This window comes from Vombatus ursinus, unplaced genomic scaffold (assembly GCF_900497805.2).
Source record: "Vombatus ursinus unplaced genomic scaffold, bare-nosed wombat genome assembly UNPS02014785.1, whole genome shotgun sequence".
NCBI classification, from domain to species: Eukaryota; Metazoa; Chordata; class Mammalia; order Diprotodontia; family Vombatidae; genus Vombatus; species Vombatus ursinus.
The window spans coordinates 9910497-9929373 of record NW_020954563.1 but is presented as its reverse complement, the minus strand read 5'-3'; the positions used below and the strand labels follow the sequence as shown (position 1 = coordinate 9929373).

At 38.9% G+C, this 18877-nt stretch overlaps 1 protein-coding gene across 2 annotated transcripts in view; it reads right to left on the bottom strand.

The window, feature by feature from the left end:
• The window catches only part of TRPC4AP (transient receptor potential cation channel subfamily C member 4 associated protein), a 71051-nt gene that overhangs the window by 23072 nt on the left and 29102 nt on the right, over window positions 1-18877 (bottom strand). For both annotated transcript variants that reach the window (XM_027867142.1, XM_027867143.1), the window contains exons 7-8: window positions 15503-15704; window positions 6547-6735 (exon numbers count right to left, since the gene is read on the bottom strand). In XM_027867142.1, the coding sequence (XP_027722943.1) occupies window positions 6547-6735; window positions 15503-15704 (391 nt within the window). The remainder of the gene's footprint in view (window positions 1-6546; window positions 6736-15502; window positions 15705-18877) is intronic.

The window sequence follows — 18877 nt, the reverse complement described above, 5'->3', positions numbered from 1 at the left end:
AAAAATTATTTTATTTAGCTAGAAAAAAATAATAAAATTCATTTGAAAAAAAAACAAAAAACATCAAGAATATCAAAGGAACTAATGAAAAAAAATGTAAAGGAAGGAGGTTTAGCAGTACCAGATCTTAAACTATATTATAAGGCAGTAATTATTAAAACTATCTGGTACTGGCTAAGAAACAGAAAGGTATATCAATGCAACAGAGTAGACATACAATACACAGGAGCAAATGATTGTAGTAACCTTGAGTTTGACAAATGTAGGGATTTAAACTTTTAGGATAAGAATATACTATTTGGTAAAAATTGTTGGAAAAACTGGAAAGCAATCTGGCAGAAAATTGGTATAGATGAATATCTTATACCATTTACCAAGATAAGATCAAAATGGATGCATGACCTAAATATAAAGGGAGATATCATAAGAAAACTTGAACATGAAGCACAACACCTATCAGACTTATGGACAGGAGAAGAATTTATGAATAAACAAGAGACAGAGAACATTGTGAGATATAAAATGGATAATTTTGATTACACTAAATTAAAAAGATTTTGTACAAATAAAACCAATGTAGCCAAAAATAGAAGGAAAGCAAAAAATTGAGGGAAAATGTTTATAGACACTTTCTCAGATAAAGGCCTCATATTTCAAATATATAGAGAACTCTGTCAAATGTTTAAGAATATGAATCACATCCCAACTGATAAATGGTCAATGGATATGAACAAGCAGTTTTTTGATATAGTCATGAAAAAATACTCTAAATCACTATTGATTAGAGAAATGAGTATCAAAACAACTATGCGATATCATCTCATACCTATCACATTGGCTAAAATGATAGAAGGGGAAAATTATAAATGTTGGAGGGGATGTGGAAAAATTGGGACATTGTTGGCAGAACTGTGAACTGATCCAACCATTTTGGAGAGTAACTTGGAATTATGCCCAAAGAGTTATAAAACTGTGATCCAGCATACCACTAGTAGGTCTGTTTCAAGGTGATCAGGCAAAGAATCAATACATTCTAAAATATTTATAGCAGTTCTCTTTGTGGTAGCAAAGAACGGGAAAATGAGGGAATGCCTATCAATTGAGGAACAGCTAAACAAGTTGTGGTATATGACTACGATGGAATGTGCTGTAAGAAATGATGAACTAGTTGATTTTAGAAAACCATGGAAAAGACTTGCATGAAATAATGAAAAGTGAAGTGAGTAGAACCAAGAGAACATTGTATACAGTAACAACAATACTGTTACAAAGAATAATTGTGACCAAGTTATTCTGAGTACTACAAATACTCAAATCAACTATAAATGGAAGATGCTATCTACCTCAAGAGAAAGAACTGATAAAAAAGAAGTACACATAGTATGGTTTTACACATATTTATAAATCTGCATCAAATGGTGGCCTTCTCTAGTGTGGAGTGGGGAGGGAGGGAAGGAGAGAGACAGTTCAGAACTTAAGATGTAATAAAAAAGTTTAAAAAATAAAGTTAGGGATCTATCTTTAATACTGGGTTTTTTTGCAAGTTTCCACTTTTTTGCTATAAATACAGTATTATATTCCTTTAGTTACTTTACCTTACTCTCTCTTTTTTTAAGTGGCCCTGTTCACACAGGTTCTCGTCCCCTCACCCCTCATCTCCTCTTGTTTGTTACCCCCTTCCCTTTAGGGTTAGTTCCTTTTTCTTTCCTGCTTTTATCTGGTTATATAATTCTTATCCCCTTTCTTTCCTCTCAGTCAAGTATATTCCCCCTTCTCCCCTTCAATTAGTCCTGTTCATTAGCTATTTAAATTTCATTTTTTGCACCCCTTTCCAAAAAAGGATTTCTTTCACTTTCTGAATTATCCATCCTCTCTTTCTGCCTACTCTAGACCCACATTCCATAATTCATGACCCTTAAAATTACCTGGTCTCTTTCTGCATTCCTCATACATCATACATCTTCATACATTCTAGACTTCCCCCTCCAGGTTTCTGCCATTGCCTTGCAGAGTTTGCACCATGGATTTCCCCTTTCCATTGTGCCTCATTCATTCAACAATGTCAATTACTGCAGGTGTCAATGAGGCCACTGCCCCCTAGTAGGGCTATACCTCCACCACATCACTGATTATGCACCCTACCACTGTTTTATACCTTCTCCTGGTTACCTTTTTTCCCCTCTACATTTGCCTCAAAATCTCCTCCTTGGGTCCATACCTCCCAGGGGCTAGCTGCTCCCAGGGATTCCAACTCCCCTCCTCCCAATGTAGGATGAATACATTTTTCAAACACCAAAACCCCCAGGTTTCACAGAGTATAAGGTCAACATCTCCCTTCACAGACCACTTCTCTTCACCTGTACAAACATTCATCAGTGGAACTTCCTTTCACTACCAAAGTAAGGCCTCCTTCCTTTCTCCCTCTTTCTAGTCCTTACCCCCTTCCTTCTCACCCACTCCCCTATAGGTTCTTCTCTTTCTGAAACCACAGTGGTCACCTTTCCCTCATTGTTAGTTCTTGATTTGACCCAGGTACATCACACATTTCTATCCCCCATTCTCTTCCTCCCCTTTCATGTACCCTCCCATGTTGTAATATAGTCCTGTAAAAAACAAAACACTGATTGACTTGTAGGCAGAGTGTTGCCAGGTTCTGTCTATAATGCCCTGTCTTGTTCACCATTACCTCCACCAGATTTTTGCCTGTCTCCTTTTGTACATGTGGAAAGAAATCTCTTACTATTTTCTCTGTGGTCACTGTTGCTGTTGCTATCCATGGCTGTTGCATTTATTAATTCCTCCTACATTTCTCTTATTTGGGGTGTTCCAGAAACAAATAATCTCATCAATTCTGATTTTCTTCTTAAAAATGTTTCAAATGCCTCTTTATTATTTAACGTCCATCTCTTTTCACTGTGTGATTAAGCTCAGATTTGCCGGAGTAGGTCACTCTGGGCTGCATCTTGAGCTCCACTGCTCTTCAGAACACATTATTCTATTCCCTCCTATGTTTTCTAGAGGATGAAGACTAGTCTCACATTATTTGAGTTTCTTTTCTTTTGTATTTGAAGGTCTTTCTCCTAATTAACTGCAGAAATTGTTGTTTCTGAACCAAACTATTAAATGTAACCACTATGTGTCAGAGTTTGCAGCCCTAGCCTTTTTTCTGGAGGCAATCTGTCAATTCTTTCAAATGCTATTTCATTTTCTATGATCATTCGTTCTGAGTCACATCCTTTTTTACCTCTGCAGTATTTGATACTAGTAACTAACTATCCTCTCCTCTCTGGTTTTTTGTGACTCTGCCTTCTCTTGATTCTCCTATCTTTCTGACTGCTCCTTCCCCATCTCCTTTGCTAATTTATCTTCCTTTCACTCTACCTAATTAATCATCATCTTTATAGAGATGACTCCCAGATCTATATATTGAGTCCGAGTCTCTCTCCTGAGCTCCATCTATCCTCGCCTCACTAACCACAATATTTTGAACTGGATGTCCCATAGGCACCTCAGATTCAATAAGTTCAAAACAGAACTTATTATCTTTACCCCAAAACTCAGTCCTCTTTCATATCCCCTATTCTATAGAAGGCACCACTATTCTTCATGTCTCCCAGATTTGCAACCTTGGTGTTATTCTTGATTCTTCACTCAATATATCTAATCAGTTTCCAAATCTTTTCATTTTAACCTATACAACATTTGTCACAGCCCCCTTCTCACTATTTACATGGTCAACACTCTAGTTCATGCCCTCATCATCTTTTGCCTGGACTATTGCAACAGCCCCCTAACTGTTCTCCCTGCCTCAAGTTTCTCCCTTTACCAATACATTCTCCACATAAATGCCAAAGTTTTCTTTAAGTTCAACTCTGACCATGGCACTCCCCTGATTAAATTCTAGTGACTTCCTATTGCCTCTAGAATAAAATATAAACTGTTCTGCTTGGCATTCAGAGCTAGGCATTACAACCTACTCCCAAACCTAACTTTTCAGGTTTATTACATATCATCCCTTGTCTCCTCTACTCTCTGGCCCATCCAAACCATCCATCTTGCTGTTTCTCACACTTGGCACTTTACCTCCCATTTCCATGCCTTTGTTCTGACTATCCTTTGTGTTTAGAATAAGATTCCTTCTCACCTACCTGCAACTTCTAAAAGCCATTTCCTTCAAGACTCAGTTCAAGGACCACATTTAACATAAAACCTTTCTTCACCTTCCTAGCATCTAGTACCCTGCCTCCCCAAACCACTTGGTATTGATTTTGCATAACCTTTTATGTGTACAGATAGAATGTAAGGTCCTTAAGAGTAAGGACTGCCACACTTTAGTCTTTGTATCTTCTTCAACCAGCACACTGTTTGGTATATAGTAACTATTAATGGACAATGAAACTGGGCAATTCCTTTCTCTTCTTCAGGTTTCTCTCAGCTTCTCCAACTATAAAATGAAAGGAATGGGCTAGATGATTTTAAATTCCCTTTTATCTCTGACATTCTATGATCTAGTTTCTCCCATATCCTGAAAAGGAGAAGAGTAAGACTGAAACTTCGTGGAAAATCCAGAGAAATACTTTCTAATCACCTGAATCCCAAGACCCCACAGAACTGATCACTTCCAGCACTCCAATTTTGAGCTGGCTGCTGGCACCGCTGGCGATCACCCACCTGAAAAAAGTCCTTTGTGACAGCAAATTGTGCAGGTATTCTTGAGTTTTATTAAACCTCCACAAGACATCTGGCCAAGGAGATATTTTTAGGCCAGACAAAAAGTTTCTCTCACTTAAAAATGATAAAGCTATTCCTTTGAAAGCAGAAAGCAATGGTCTGGACTTTAAAGATGAACAGCTAAGACTGTACTGGCAGGGGTGCTGTCCTTAGTTTAGACACCCCTTCTAGGGTGGGGACTTGTTTTCATCTGTAGTTGTTGATTTGACCATGACTCACTTTTCTGGAAACCAATAGTCCCTGCATGTCATCTGTGCTATATTCTTCTGGATAGGCTTACTAATACCATGAGTTTTAAAGAAATACTGACGATTTAGGCTCAAACTACTGCACCCTCAAATTAGACTGATGACTTGCATTTTATAGGAACATACTTAATTTCAGAAGTCATCTCATTTAGTGCTAGTTCAAGAAAGAAACAAAGATTAAGAGTCAACCCCAGTTGCTAATGAAGCTATGGAACATCACTCTACTAGCCTGGAATACAAGCTGACTAAACATATAAATCACCATGTAAACAGGCTGACCTCTTTTTTCCTTTCACTGTGTTTACTCTTAGCATTCAGCCCCAGAAGGTGAGATACTGCCAATACTGTTCAGCTAATGACCAGTATGTCACCCACTTGGCCTCCACTAGCTGCCACTAAAATGGAGGTGGGGGGAGAGAAACACTTTGAGACTACTACTTTTTTCTCCCACCCCCAAGAGGCTTCCCCAAGGCTCCTAAGACCACTATTAATGGTGCTGAGGCAGCAAGCAGATTGCAAAGTTCCCACACCAATGTTATCTGGATAAGCAAGTCATGAAAACTCGTGGTTCTCTTCTTTCCCCAGCCCCATTACTGGCTCTCTTCCTTGGTAGTTTGGAGTAGGGAAAGGGGAAAAATATCTACTACACAATGGAGAAGAAATTGAGTGAGAGGTGCTTCAAGGTTGAGCAATAGCTCTAATGGCCATAATAAAGAGTCAAAATCTACTTCAGTACCAGATAGGAGTTTTCAGGGCTTTGAGGACACAGTTGACATCTGAGACACATAAAACTCATCAAATTTGGAGAGGGGGATAAACTTCTAATGCATCAACTAATACATCAGGATATACAGAATGAGGTTAGAGTTGGAAGAGGTGGTAGCTGGGGAAAGTAGTGGCTGAACTCACAATGGTAAAATACTGTTACAGGAATTTTCTAGTAAAAAAAAAAAAGAAACAAATATATGACAAATAGACATGTATGATGGTTCTTAAAAATCATTATTCTCCTTTGCCCCTTGATTCACAAAGGCTAGATGGAAAGATGTGCTCCAGAAAGGAATTTCTTTATCTTATCATAGACCTGAAAGCATAGCCAGGAAGACCTGGGTTCAAGTCTCACCTTGGACATTTAATGGCCATGTGATCCTGAGCAAGGCACTTAATACCTCAGTGTTCCAGGAAATTCTCTAAGACTATAAATTATAGAGAAGATGTTGATCTGCATTGGGAGAGAGTTTGCTCATCTGAAAATTGCCTATCATGAGATCACTGTCTAGTCCCTATTCCTATTATCCTAGCATACAAGGTTACACTATGTGAAATATGGAAGAAAACAATTTCCATGTAAAAACTAGTCCAAGAGAACCATGTTTCTCTCCATCTCTGCAATGGAGATCACCAGCCACAATTATGCCAGTTAAACCAATGGCAGTAGGAAGGAGGCTCAAGATTTGATAAACGTGGAAGGTGAACAGGGTGGACAGGGAGAGAAGCAAGAAAAACAAACAGCCCAACTTCACAGGGCCCCCAATTAATGGTGTCACCAGGTTTTCAACTAGAGTACCTGGGCTGCTGTGCTCAGTCTCTTCGTTAGCTACGCGCATGAGCGCGTCCAACACCAGGGCATTATCCAGCCACGTGTACCATTCCTCTAGCTCCTGCAAGAAACTGGAGGTGCCTGTGCTTTCAGACACTTTTCTTGTTGCTAGCTTGCAGAGGCGCTCAATAAAACCTGGAATATTCAGGAGAGTTGCTGCAAAAGAAAAGACAGTAGTAAATCTTCATAAATAAGAAAACTAGATACACAGAGGAGGAATACTACCCCCAAATTTTTCAAGCATGCAAGCACTTCCTTTCCACCAGCTTGACAGGAAATGGACTTGGAAAAAGACCAAATTTACTAAGCCAGAACTACTATTTTATACCAAAATTCTGAGTCAATTTAAATAGCAAAAATAATATGGTATTTAGATTTTCAACTTGATTTACCCACTTTGTTGAGTGAATGATTGCCAGATTTAATAATAACAGTCTAATTAAGAACATTAATGCCCTATGTCCAAGTTTATTATCTAAATGAAAATCACCAGTTCTTCTCTCCCTATATCTAGTCATATTTCTTTTGAATTCATTTCTGACAATAGCTGTCAGAGACCTCAATCTTTCAGTACCTGAACAAAAAGTGTAAACTGAAAAACAAAATATTACAAATGTATACTTTGTGAAAACCACCCGCCTGTTATGGATACCAACTTGCCCTCTGATCTCCTACAGTTATTTACAATCCACATCATTCATGAGTGACATCATGTCAATAGTCTTACACTGTTATTTAAATTTTCAGTTGCATTAGTCTGCATTCTCCACCTAGGTTGGATTTTGCATATAAAGGCAGTTCCCAAAAACAACCCTCTATCTCCCAAAGCACCCAGCACAGTACTAGGCACACTTAGAATTCAACAATGTGATAGTTGCAAGAACCTTAAAGGTCATCTAGTTCAGCTCATTGATTTAGCTCCTTCAGTGCAGCAAAAGGTTAAGATAAACAAACAGCCAGCTAGCATTGCCTTCAAGAACTAGGCTAGAATGAGAAAGCCAAGGAACAGTTGGAAACAGATGCCAAGAAACAAGCTGTGTAAAAATGAGATGAGTGGGGCATGCAAGCTGTCTGTGGACAAGAATGGAAGAACCAGGACAGCAGCTAGCAATCATGATACCAAGGAGACAGGAGGAAGCCCAGATAGGCCATCACAAAGAAAGGGACAGGCTGCCACCTGACAACATATGCCTCCCCACGGTTTTCCTCTGGTAACTGATTGGGGTACAAAGGCCATGTACTCTTCTGTTCAGTAAGCATTTATTATATTTTTTTTCATCTTAAAGAGAAAGGCTAACTGGAATATAGGGACTGAACACCAAACAGATTTGATGAATGATTATAAGATTCATTTATGGCTCAGTCTGCAAACAGAAGTATGTTATTAAAGGCCTATGCACAGGTCTTAGCACACTGCCCAATGACAAAGGAGTCAAGAAATCATACAAGTTTCTACCCATCAACACAGCTAGGGCAAAGGTGATTGAATATCTAAGTTGGGCCTGATCTACCATAAGAAATCTACATAAAGCAAAAGAAAACAGTCGAGAGAGGAGGATGGGTATAAACATGGGACAGTTTTGAATGTGAGCACATCCATCCACCTTGGATACTATCTCTTGGGCAATATATTTTAGCTATATCCATGGAATCTGCATTCTCTAGGGGTAGATATATAGTTGAGACGGATAAGAAATATACTTTAATACAACCCACTCTAAAACCTTGATTATAACAAGAACTCAGTTAACTAGAAGAACCCTCAATTAAGTTGGCGGTTTTTTTCCTTTCTGCTGATGGGTCAGCTAGATTCTTCCTCAACACTTCCAATGACGTATAATTTAGTAGCTTAAAAGGAAGCCTAGTCCAGTGCTGGACTATACAACAGATTTTTAAAAGTCCTCTCATGTTGAGCCAAAATCTGTCTCTTATTAGTACTATTTAAGCCTTCTGGGGAAATAATGAAATGTCTACTCTCATTTTCACATGACAACCCTTCAAATCTCTGAAAACAATCATGTTTCCTGTCGACTTTCCTTTTCCAAATTAAACATCTGCAGTTTCTTCAACCAGTCCTCAATACATGGTTTCTAGACCCTCTCAGGATCCTAGTCACCCTTCTTAGGGCACATCCTAGTTTGATACCTTTGTTCTTGTCGTCATTCATAAAGAAACCCCTTCCATGTTCATGAACTCTGAAATACCCTTATGTGATCACAATCTATTGTCATTCCACCTCTTCCTCTGCCGTGAAACCCTAAATTCTCTTCTTCATCCTTACCAGATCCTCCCATTTGTCAACTCAGTTCTTTTTTCAGGCCATCACTCCTGCACTAGCTATATTCTTCTCCTTTCTCTGTCATGGCGCTTCGGTGAAGCAGTTAAATCCTACCCTGTCCCCTTGAGGGATGATATTGCTTATCATATTACTGCTACCAAACCTCAGCCTTGGATCACTCCCACCATCTGCTGCCTTTGCTCCTACACAAGTGCTGTTGAACAAAGCTGGAGAAAAATCCTAACACCATTTTGACTGGGTCCGCTACAAATGTATGCTATATAAATTTAACTGGGCCCATACTATGACCTTTTACACTTTCCTAATTAACTTACTATCCCATATGCCACAGTGGCTCTTCCAAACCTTCTCATCTTTCCTTAAACTTGCCATGGTTCCCCCTCCCCACCATGTTCTCAGCTAAGAATTTTGCTTCATATTTCATTGAAAAAATTGAGGCTGTCAAGAGCTCTCTTTCTCCTTCTCCGCTCCTCCTTATCTCATTACCCAGATGCCTTCTACCACCATCTCCTCCTTCATCTCAGACTCACATGAAAAAGTGGCCTTTTTCCTTATCAAGGCAAAGCTTTAAAACCTTTTTTTTTGCAGTTTTGAATATTTTATTTTTTCCAATTACATGTAAAAACAATTTTTTAACATTTAAAAAATTTTTGAGTTCCAAATTCTCTCCCTTCCCTCCCCCATCATTGAGAAGCCATTTGACAGGTTGTACATGTACAGTCATGCAAAACATATTTCCAGCTGTATGACTTTGGGCAAGTCACTTAACCTCATTGCCTTCAAAAAAAGAAAAAAAAAGAAAACATATTTCCATATTAGTCAAGCTGTTAAACCAAAAAACAAGAAAAATAAAAAAAAGTTTTGAAAAGTATACTTCAGTCTGCTTTTAGACTCCACCAGTCCTTTCTCTGAAGGTAGACAGCATTTTTCATTATAAGTCCTTCAGAATTGTCTTGGATCATTGTATTCCAAAGCAAATGCTACATGCACAAGTGATCCCATTCCACCCCACCTTCATTAGCAGACTACCCCCTCCACTATCTCTACTCTCTCATTTATCTTCAATTTTTCCTTGTCTATTGGCTGCTTCCCAGCAAGTATGCCCTGTCTCCCCCAACCTCAAAAGAAAATAAAAAACAGAAACATACTCACTTGAACCTTCCATCCCTACTAACTACTGTCCCATATCTCTTCTCCATTCTGTGACTAACCTCCTTAAGAAGGTCATTTAAAATGGGTGTTTCCACTTTTCTCTTGCTCTTTTCAACTCTCTAGAGTCTGGCTTCTGACTCATCACTGAACCTCTCCAAAGTTATCAGTGATCTCTTAACTGCCAAATCTAAGGTCCTGTTTTCAATCCTCATCCTTCTTGATCTCTCTGCAGCCTCTGTCAATCACCCTCTTCTCCCTGATACTCTTTTCTCTCTAGGTTTCTGTGACATGGTTCTGTCCTGGTTCTCTTCTCACCTGTATGACTGTTCCTTATCAGTCTACTTTGCTGGATCTTTGTCCAGGTCATGCCCACTAAGGTGAGTGTCCCCCAGGACTCTATCCTGGGTTCTCTTCCTTTAAATTTTTTGCCAGTTTCCTATTTTCCTTCTAATTTTGGCTGTATTAGTTTTGTTTGTGCAAACCCTTTATTTCATGTAATCAAAATTATCCATTTTATTTCTCTTGATCCTCTCTATCTCTTATTAGGTCATAAAATCTTCCCTTATCCATAGATCATCTGACAGTTACATTTTTCCACGCTCAGGGAAGAATTTTCAACCAAATATGGGATGGAAGCAGTCAAAAAAGAGAAAAAAGACAATTTGAACTATAAGAAATTGAAAAGTCTTTGCATGAACAGAATCAATGAAGCTACAATAAGGGAAACTGTTGAATGTGAAAAAAAAAAACAACAACCTTTGGATCAAATATCTTTGATAAAGATCTGATATCCAAGATACTGAAAGAATTAACACAAATTCATAAAACCGAGAGCTATTACCCAATGCATATGTGGTCAAAGGATGTGAACATTTAGGATTATAGATTTAAAGCTGGAAAGGATCTCAGTGTCTTCACCAACCCCCTTATTTTACAGATGAGGAAACTGAGGCCCAAAGAGGTGAAGTGATTTATCAAGGTCACAAAGGCAGTGACAAGGAAACAACTTGAATCAAGGTCCTCTGATTCAAAAGTTCACTAAGCTACAGTGCACCTCTCAAAATAGTAACAATAATATGAATCGCATATTATTAACAATAATGTATATGCAGGATTGTTCTAAATCACTAACAAGAGAAATACAAACTACAACAACTATGAAGTTTCACTCCATACCCAACAAATTGGTAAAAATGACAAAAGATGGAAACAGTCAACAATGACTGAGTTGTGGGAAGATAGGTACACTAAAATACACTGCTGGTAAAACTGAAAAACTGGTCCAAATAGTCTGGAATGGAATATTTAAGTATACTAGAAAGGAATTAACAGCTATACTTTTTTAATCCAGATATCCCACTGTTAAGCATAGACTCCAAGGAGATAAAAGACATAAAGAAAGTCCTGCATATACCAAAACATTCACTGCAACACTTTCTGTTGTAGCAAAAAACTGGAAACAAAGGAGGTGCTCATTGATTGGAGAATGGCTAAACAAATTGTGGTACATGAAAGTAATGGAATATTATTGTGCCTTAAGAAATGATGAATGTGAAGAATTCAGAGAAACATGGGAAACTGTATATAAATTGATGGAGAATGAAGCAACAAAGGAAAGCAATATATACAATGACAGACAGCAATGTAAACAGAAAGAGCAAAAAATTGAAACCAAATGTCGAGTGATTATAATGCCAAAACTTGGTCTTGGATAAGAAAAAATCCTTTATCAAAAACCTAAACAGAGTTAACAAGGCAAGCCACTAAGCCGTCAATCAACCAACAACAAGCCAGTAGGCACTGCAGAAGCAAAAACATAATGAAATCTCTTTTTGAGGTTCTCTCCCTCCATTTATCTTACCTTGTTGCTGCTATCTATTGGTTCTCAGCCACTCCTTTTCTTTCTCAAGGAATTCAGTACCTGGTTCAACCATCCTCTCCACCCCAATCTCATTCTCAGACACTTCAATATTTACATGATGTCTGTGAAAGACTTAGCTACTCTGATCAATACAATGATCCAAGGCAATTCTGAAGGATTACATGATGAAAAACGCTATCCACTTCCAGAAAGAAAACTGATGAACTCTGAGTGCAAATTGAACTATAGTTTTTTTCACTTTATTTTTCTTGCTTTTTTTCGTGTGACATGGCTAATATGGAAATATGCTTTGTATGATTTCACAGGTATAACTGATGTCATATTGCTTGCTTTCTCAATGAGTGGAGAAGGGGCTAGAGGAAGAGAATTAGGAACTAAAAATTTAAAAAAATAAAAAGAATGTTTAAAATAAATAATACATTAAAAAATTCATATTATGTTCCCTCCAACACCCTAGCCTCTCCATTCATCAACCTCCTCAACCCACATGCTGCACCCAGGCCACACTCAGAGTCAAGCCTTACACTACCCAAAATTATTCAACCTCCACTCTGAAATTTGCATCTCTGATCAAAACGTCTTTTTTTTTTAAAAAAAAATCACTTTTTTTTGTTTTTCCTGATAACTCAACACCCCAAAACAGAATCAAATCAATCAATAAACATTTATTAAGTGCCTTCTATGTGCCAGGCAATGTGCTAAGGACAGGATAAAAAAAGAGCCAAAAGACAGTCTCTGCCTTCAAGGAACAATCTAATAGGGGAGACAACATACAAATAAATATATACAAAGCAAGCTATGTTGTTGTTGTGGAGTCATTTTTCAGTTGTGTTCAACTCTTCATGACCCCATTTGGGGTTTTCTTGGCAAGGGTACTGGTGTGGCTTGCTATTTCCTTCTCCAGCTCATTTTACAGATGAGGAAACTGAGGCAAACAGGGTTAAATGACTTGCCCAGGGTCACATAGCTATAAGTGTCTGAGGCCAGATTTGAACTCAGGAAGATGAGTCTTCCTGACTGCAGGCCTAGCACTCAGTCCACTTTGACAGCTAGATGCCCTAAGTAAGCTACATACAGTAGAAATAAGAAAAAATTAACATAGTGAAAGCATTAGAATTATGAGGGGATAGGAAGGCTTCCAGTAAAACAAGGGATTTTAGTTGGGACTTAAAGGAGGTCAGTAAGCAAGGGAAGTCAGGAAATAAAGCAGAGGAGGGAGAGTATTTCAGGCATGGAGGACAACACAGAGACGAGATGGAGTCTCTTGTTTTGGAACAGCTAGGAGGTCAATGTCATTGGATTGAAGAATATACGGCAGGGAGCAAGGTGTAAGAAGACTGGAAAGATAGGAGGGGACTAGGTTATAACAGGTTTTGAATGCCAAACAAAGTATTTTATATTTGATCCCAGAGGAATTAGGGAGCTTTACTGAGTGGGAGAGTGACCCGATGAGACCTGCACTTTAGGAAAATCACTTTAGTGGCTAAATGGAGAGTGGATTAGAGTAAGGAGAGACTTGAGACAGGCAGACTCACCAGAAGGCTATTGCACAATAATCCACTGTGAGGTGATGAGGGCCTGCACCAGAGTGGTGGAAGTCTCAGAGGAGAGAAGGGGGCATATACTAAAGAGGTTGCAAAGGCAAAATTGATAGGCCTTGGCAACAGCTTGGATGTGGAGGGTGAGATTCTAGGGTGATTCCTAGGTTTCAAGCCTGAGCAACTGGGAGGATGGTGACGCCCTCTACAGTAACAGGAAAGGTAGGAGGTGGGGAGAATTTAGGAGGAAATATAATGAGTTCTGTTTTGGAATACTGAGTTTAAGCTGTCTATTGGACATCCAGAGATGTCTGAAAAGCAGTTAGAGATATGAGACTGGAGGTAAGCAGAGAGTTTCAGGCAGGAAAGGTCGATTTGAGAATTATCAGTATAGCCCTCTCTTCTAACAAATACAATCCTAAAGTTTGTCTTAATTTTTACTGTGTTTGTACGTGCCTCCTTGTTTATCCCCAATGTTCTGTCTTAATCTCTCCTCTCTATAGATCCTCTCCTCCTCGGTAATTTCAATAGTCCCCATGGGTTGATAATTGAATGCAGATGACTTCAAAATGTGTGTGTGTAATAAACACACATGCACACATGCAAATACATGTACACGCGTGTATATACACATACACGTGTATGTGAATATACATGCATGCGTATGTGCATACCTATATGTCTCCTAAACTCTAGTTCTATATTTTCAACTATCTACTGGACATCCTCATATGCATGTTTGATCAGCATCTCAAATTCAACATGGCCAAAATGGAATTCATCCCCTTCCCCCCCAATCCTGCTCCTCTTCCAAACGTGCCTATTTCTGGGTGAACAACTACATTTTCCCAATCATCTAAGCTTCAAACATCTGCATTATGTGAAACTCTGTTATTCCTTACTCCCACATTTGAATGTCCAATTAACAAGCCCTGTGGATTCTACTTCCACATTTTGCATTTTATTCCCTTCTCTCTACTCTTACAGTAACTCATCACTTCTCACTTGAACTATACAGCTTCCAAATGGGTTCCCTGTTTCCATTTTAATAGTTGTCTGAAAGATCTCAAAACCAGATTAAGGCACAGGTCTAAACATCTTAGTATCCCTGTAAAAACTCAAAAAGTGGCTCCAATGCCTCTAAAATAAGATCTGAGCTCCTTGGCCCAGCATGTAAGGCCATTCAGAGTTTGGATCTAACCTACCTTTCCAGCTCTATTTCTCCTGATCCCCTTTCAGGCATTCTGCATCTATAATTTAGCTAAAGGAGGTTACTATTTCCAGAACATTCCATTTCCTGCCTCCATCTATTTGCACAAACTGTGCCTGCCTGTCTTTTCCCACCTCCCCACAAGTCTAGAATATACCTTCTCCTCAACTCTGCCTCGCAAAACCCTTATCTTGTTTCAAACCTTACCCAGCTTAAGTGCTACTTCCTTGGTCTCTCCCTCTTCAATTTACTTAATGAACTATCTACATGTTTTATACCTCCAATAGAATGCAAACTTTGGGAGGAAATATTATTTCAGTCAGGTCTTAGTATGACCAGCACCTAACAGTCTCTTGAACATTGTATATGCTTAATAAATGTTTGAATTAAATGAACTAAGTCAGCACTTAAGAATGAAAGTGTGTGTCACATAGTAATAAAAACAAAAACTTAGTTCTCTTCCATATCTCTGCTATATTCTTCAAATGATAATCTTACAAAGTTCCCAGTTACAGGATATGAAAGGAAAACTGTTAAGGGAAAAATTCAAATCACCTTTTAAAAGTTTTAATTTTTCTAAGGTAAAAAAATCAACAAATATGGTTCTAGCACAGTGTACCTACAGCTTGTTGCAACAAGAACCTCCAAACTCTAGAAGAATTAAAATGCCTCCTGGAGGAGAGAAAAAATCTTACCGAACAAAGCAGGCTTTCAATACAGATGACTGTCAAAAGGAGAACGTGAGACCCTCTTCTGAAACTTGAGAAATGTTTTGAGAACAAGATGTCTCAGGAAGGGGGTGGTGAGTTAAAGCCTCAGGGTCTGAGAGCTAGGCTACTTACCTTGGTTGATTTCAGCACGAGTAGGACCCAGGTTTTTTTTCTGCTGGGCGTTTTTGGCAAGAAGCGTATGCTTGTCATCACTTCCAGTGTCAAGCTCTGATATTGTGACAGCCAGAATCCTGCAGAAGTTAGCAAGCTGCTGCTGATCAAAACTGGAAACTAAAGTAGCAAGGTTGGGGATGTCTTCTAACCGGATCATCTCCTGCAAAAAACACAATTTTTTTCTGTATACTCTTACTTTACAGAGCAAACCAGAAAACTCTGATTTTTTTAGGGTAAAGGGATACTCTCTTCCTTTCTGCCAAACAGTGATACACTGCAAAGGAAAATTTCTGAGTAATAGGGAAATAAGTATAAGGAAGGGAAATATTCTCAGAGCAATTTTGCTTCTACTTGGTAAGGAAAGGGGCATGCTGATAGCCACTACTATGCAGTAGCTCCTGGCCATGACCCACTCCCAATCAGAAATGTTTTTTCCAGTAACTTTCTTTTTAATTAAAAAATTTTTTTTCTAACAAACATCTACCTTTTCTCCCTCCCATTTTCTCTTCCCCCCCAATGAGAAGACAAGAAAATCAAAATACATATAGTCAAGCAAAATAAATTTCTGCATTGTGTGCCAGCACCTTTCAACCAGAGTCCCTCTCTGTAGCCTAGAACATGTGAAATGTCACCAAGTCACAGGTCAGATTTCCTCCATGTGGCACTCAGACTTTAAAAGCTGTTATTTCACCTTTAATTTTTATTTCCCCATCTTAGGAAAAGAAGGTAGAGAAAAGGGAATAAAACAATCTCAGATAATGGGAAGAGGAATATTGTGTATCCTTGACCTTTGGCTGTTAAGTTTTGCCCTGAATTTTCAACCTCTGGGATATGGTGAAGGTGATGAACAGGAAAATAATGGGCTATCGAGGGATGAGAAGAAAGATTAATATGGAAAAAAAATCCAAATCATTTTTTAAAAGTAAAAAAAAATTTAAGGAGAAAAAACTAAAGTTGTCTTTTTCACCATATAAATAACTAATCAAAAGAACTTATTTGCCTCATTCAAACTTAGCTATCCCTGAAAACATGGTCTAGGGCAAGAGTTCTTGACGTAGGAGACTGACATGAGACAAGGCTGAAAACCAGTCTCTTCCTGCCACGAAGGGAGAAGGATTGTTTCTTGCTGTTTTTTGTACAAGGTGAGAGTACTGGAAAAGAAAACTGGTAGGGGGAAAAAAAATCCAAATCACCTTTTAAATGTTTTAACTTTTTTAAGAGAAAAAAAATCAAACAGTGTGGGTTCTAGCACAATGTACCTAATAGACTTAGCTTGTTGCAGCAGAAACCTCCAAACTCTGGGAGAATTAAGATGCCTCCTGGAAGGGAGAAAAAGCTTTACTGAACATGGCAGGCTTTCAATATAGAGGAGTGTTGATGAAGGAATAGTAGGTGCCTCAGTCAGTCACTTGAGACTAAAGTTTTAGCATGATCCTTTCCCTCCTTACTCAGGTGCCAAAAAACTGAGAGGACTCTGAAGTACCTTTGTTACAAAAATCACAGAACATTAGCACCAGAATGGTTTCAGTATAATCCTCTCATTTTGTGAATGGAGAAACCAAGGCAAAGAAGTAAAGAGAAATTACTTAAGGTTACATAATGAGTAAGTGACAGAGGTGTATGAGAACCCAAGTCTTCTGATTCCCTGGCCAGTGCTTCCTACCACACCACAGAGGCTTGTCTGTAGGTCTCCCCTTCCTTGTCTGTTCTTCTCTTTTCATAAGCTGGAAAAAATAACTGGTAAAGAATGAAGTCCTTTCATTAAAGCAACAATGGATTGGCCTAGGTCCCTTTGTAAAAGGGCGAGTACACGTACGTACACACACACACACACACACACACACACACACACACACACTCACTCACTCTCTCTCTGCACTTACATGAAGCTTGGGACAAGACAATTAGCCATTTCTGCTTCATCACACCAGAACAAAGGACCAGGCCTAGGGAAAATTCAGCAGGGACAATGAAATGGGAGGCTGGTTGAAAAACAGGCAAACTTGGGGTAAAGGGGACTAGAAAAGGGAAGCACACAGATCTCTTATCATCAAATAATAACTACAACCTACCCACATATTCCCTAGGAGGCTCCTTCTGTGTACCCCAGTACTAATAAGAGGAAATCTGTTAATTGACAATGTCATGCACAGGAGGTTATGGGCCCCATATCAAGAGGCACACAAAGAACTTGTAAAGGGTCAGAAAATGGTCCCCTATGAAACTGGAGCTAAAAAACAATATAAAATGGATGCGATTAAGCCATCCAGAAAGTAATCTACTCTAAGAGGCATCTGGATTACTAGAAAGATGTTATCTGCCATAGTAAACTGGCATCCTGATTTATGAATTAGTCTCTCATGGGTTTAGATACAACGAATCAGATCGTTCCTGGGTGAATTTAAAATACTGAGTTCTTAAGATTATAAAGTCAAACATTTAGTGATTCCCACCCAGATCAAGACACTCCATTAGCTGGTCTCTCATTTAATGATGCCAAATAAAGCTCAAACTCATTAGACTGGCATTCAAAGTCCTCCATAATCTGATACTACCCTACCTTTCCATATAGAAACAGTCGTATCTTTGATTTTGTCATCAATCACAAGTATTCTACTTCCATGTTCGTGAACTCTGAAATTCCTTATCTGACTGTAGCTTTTTATCATTTCATCTTTCTCTAAGCCTTATGATCCATAGTTCCATTCTTTTTCACTGTGACTTTCATTCCCTCTACCTCTCAAATCTTTCCCAGGCCATCATACCTACACTGACTATACCCTCCCTCCTTTCCTATCCTGACCCCTTAATGAACCAGTTCAACTCGACACTATCCCCTACTCTCGAATCCCTTGCCCTTGGTCCATTCAGCAAGAGCACCTTCTCGTCTCATCTTGCATCACTCAGATATTTTCCCTGACTATTTCCCCCTTCACTCCTGTATCAACTGAAGAGGTGGTGGTCTTTTTTTTCTTTGCTTGTTTGTTTTTTTTGTGTGAGGCAATTGGGGTTAAGTGACTTGCCCAGGGTCACACTTTTCAAGGCCAATCCACCTAAATGTAGCTTTGATCCCAATCCCTCTCATCTTTTCCAACAAATTGTCCTCCCAATCATCCCCAGTCTCCCTCTAATCTTCAATCTCTCCCTCTCTACTGGCTCCTTCCTTGCTACCTACAACATGCCCAAGTTTCCTCCAACCTTGAAAATCTTCAGTTGATCTGACCAACCCCATGGCTATCTTCCCTTAAATCTTTGCCCTTTCTCTCAGCTACACTCTTTGACAAAGATGTCAACACTAAGTGCCTCTATTTTCTTTCCTCTCACTCTCTTAAC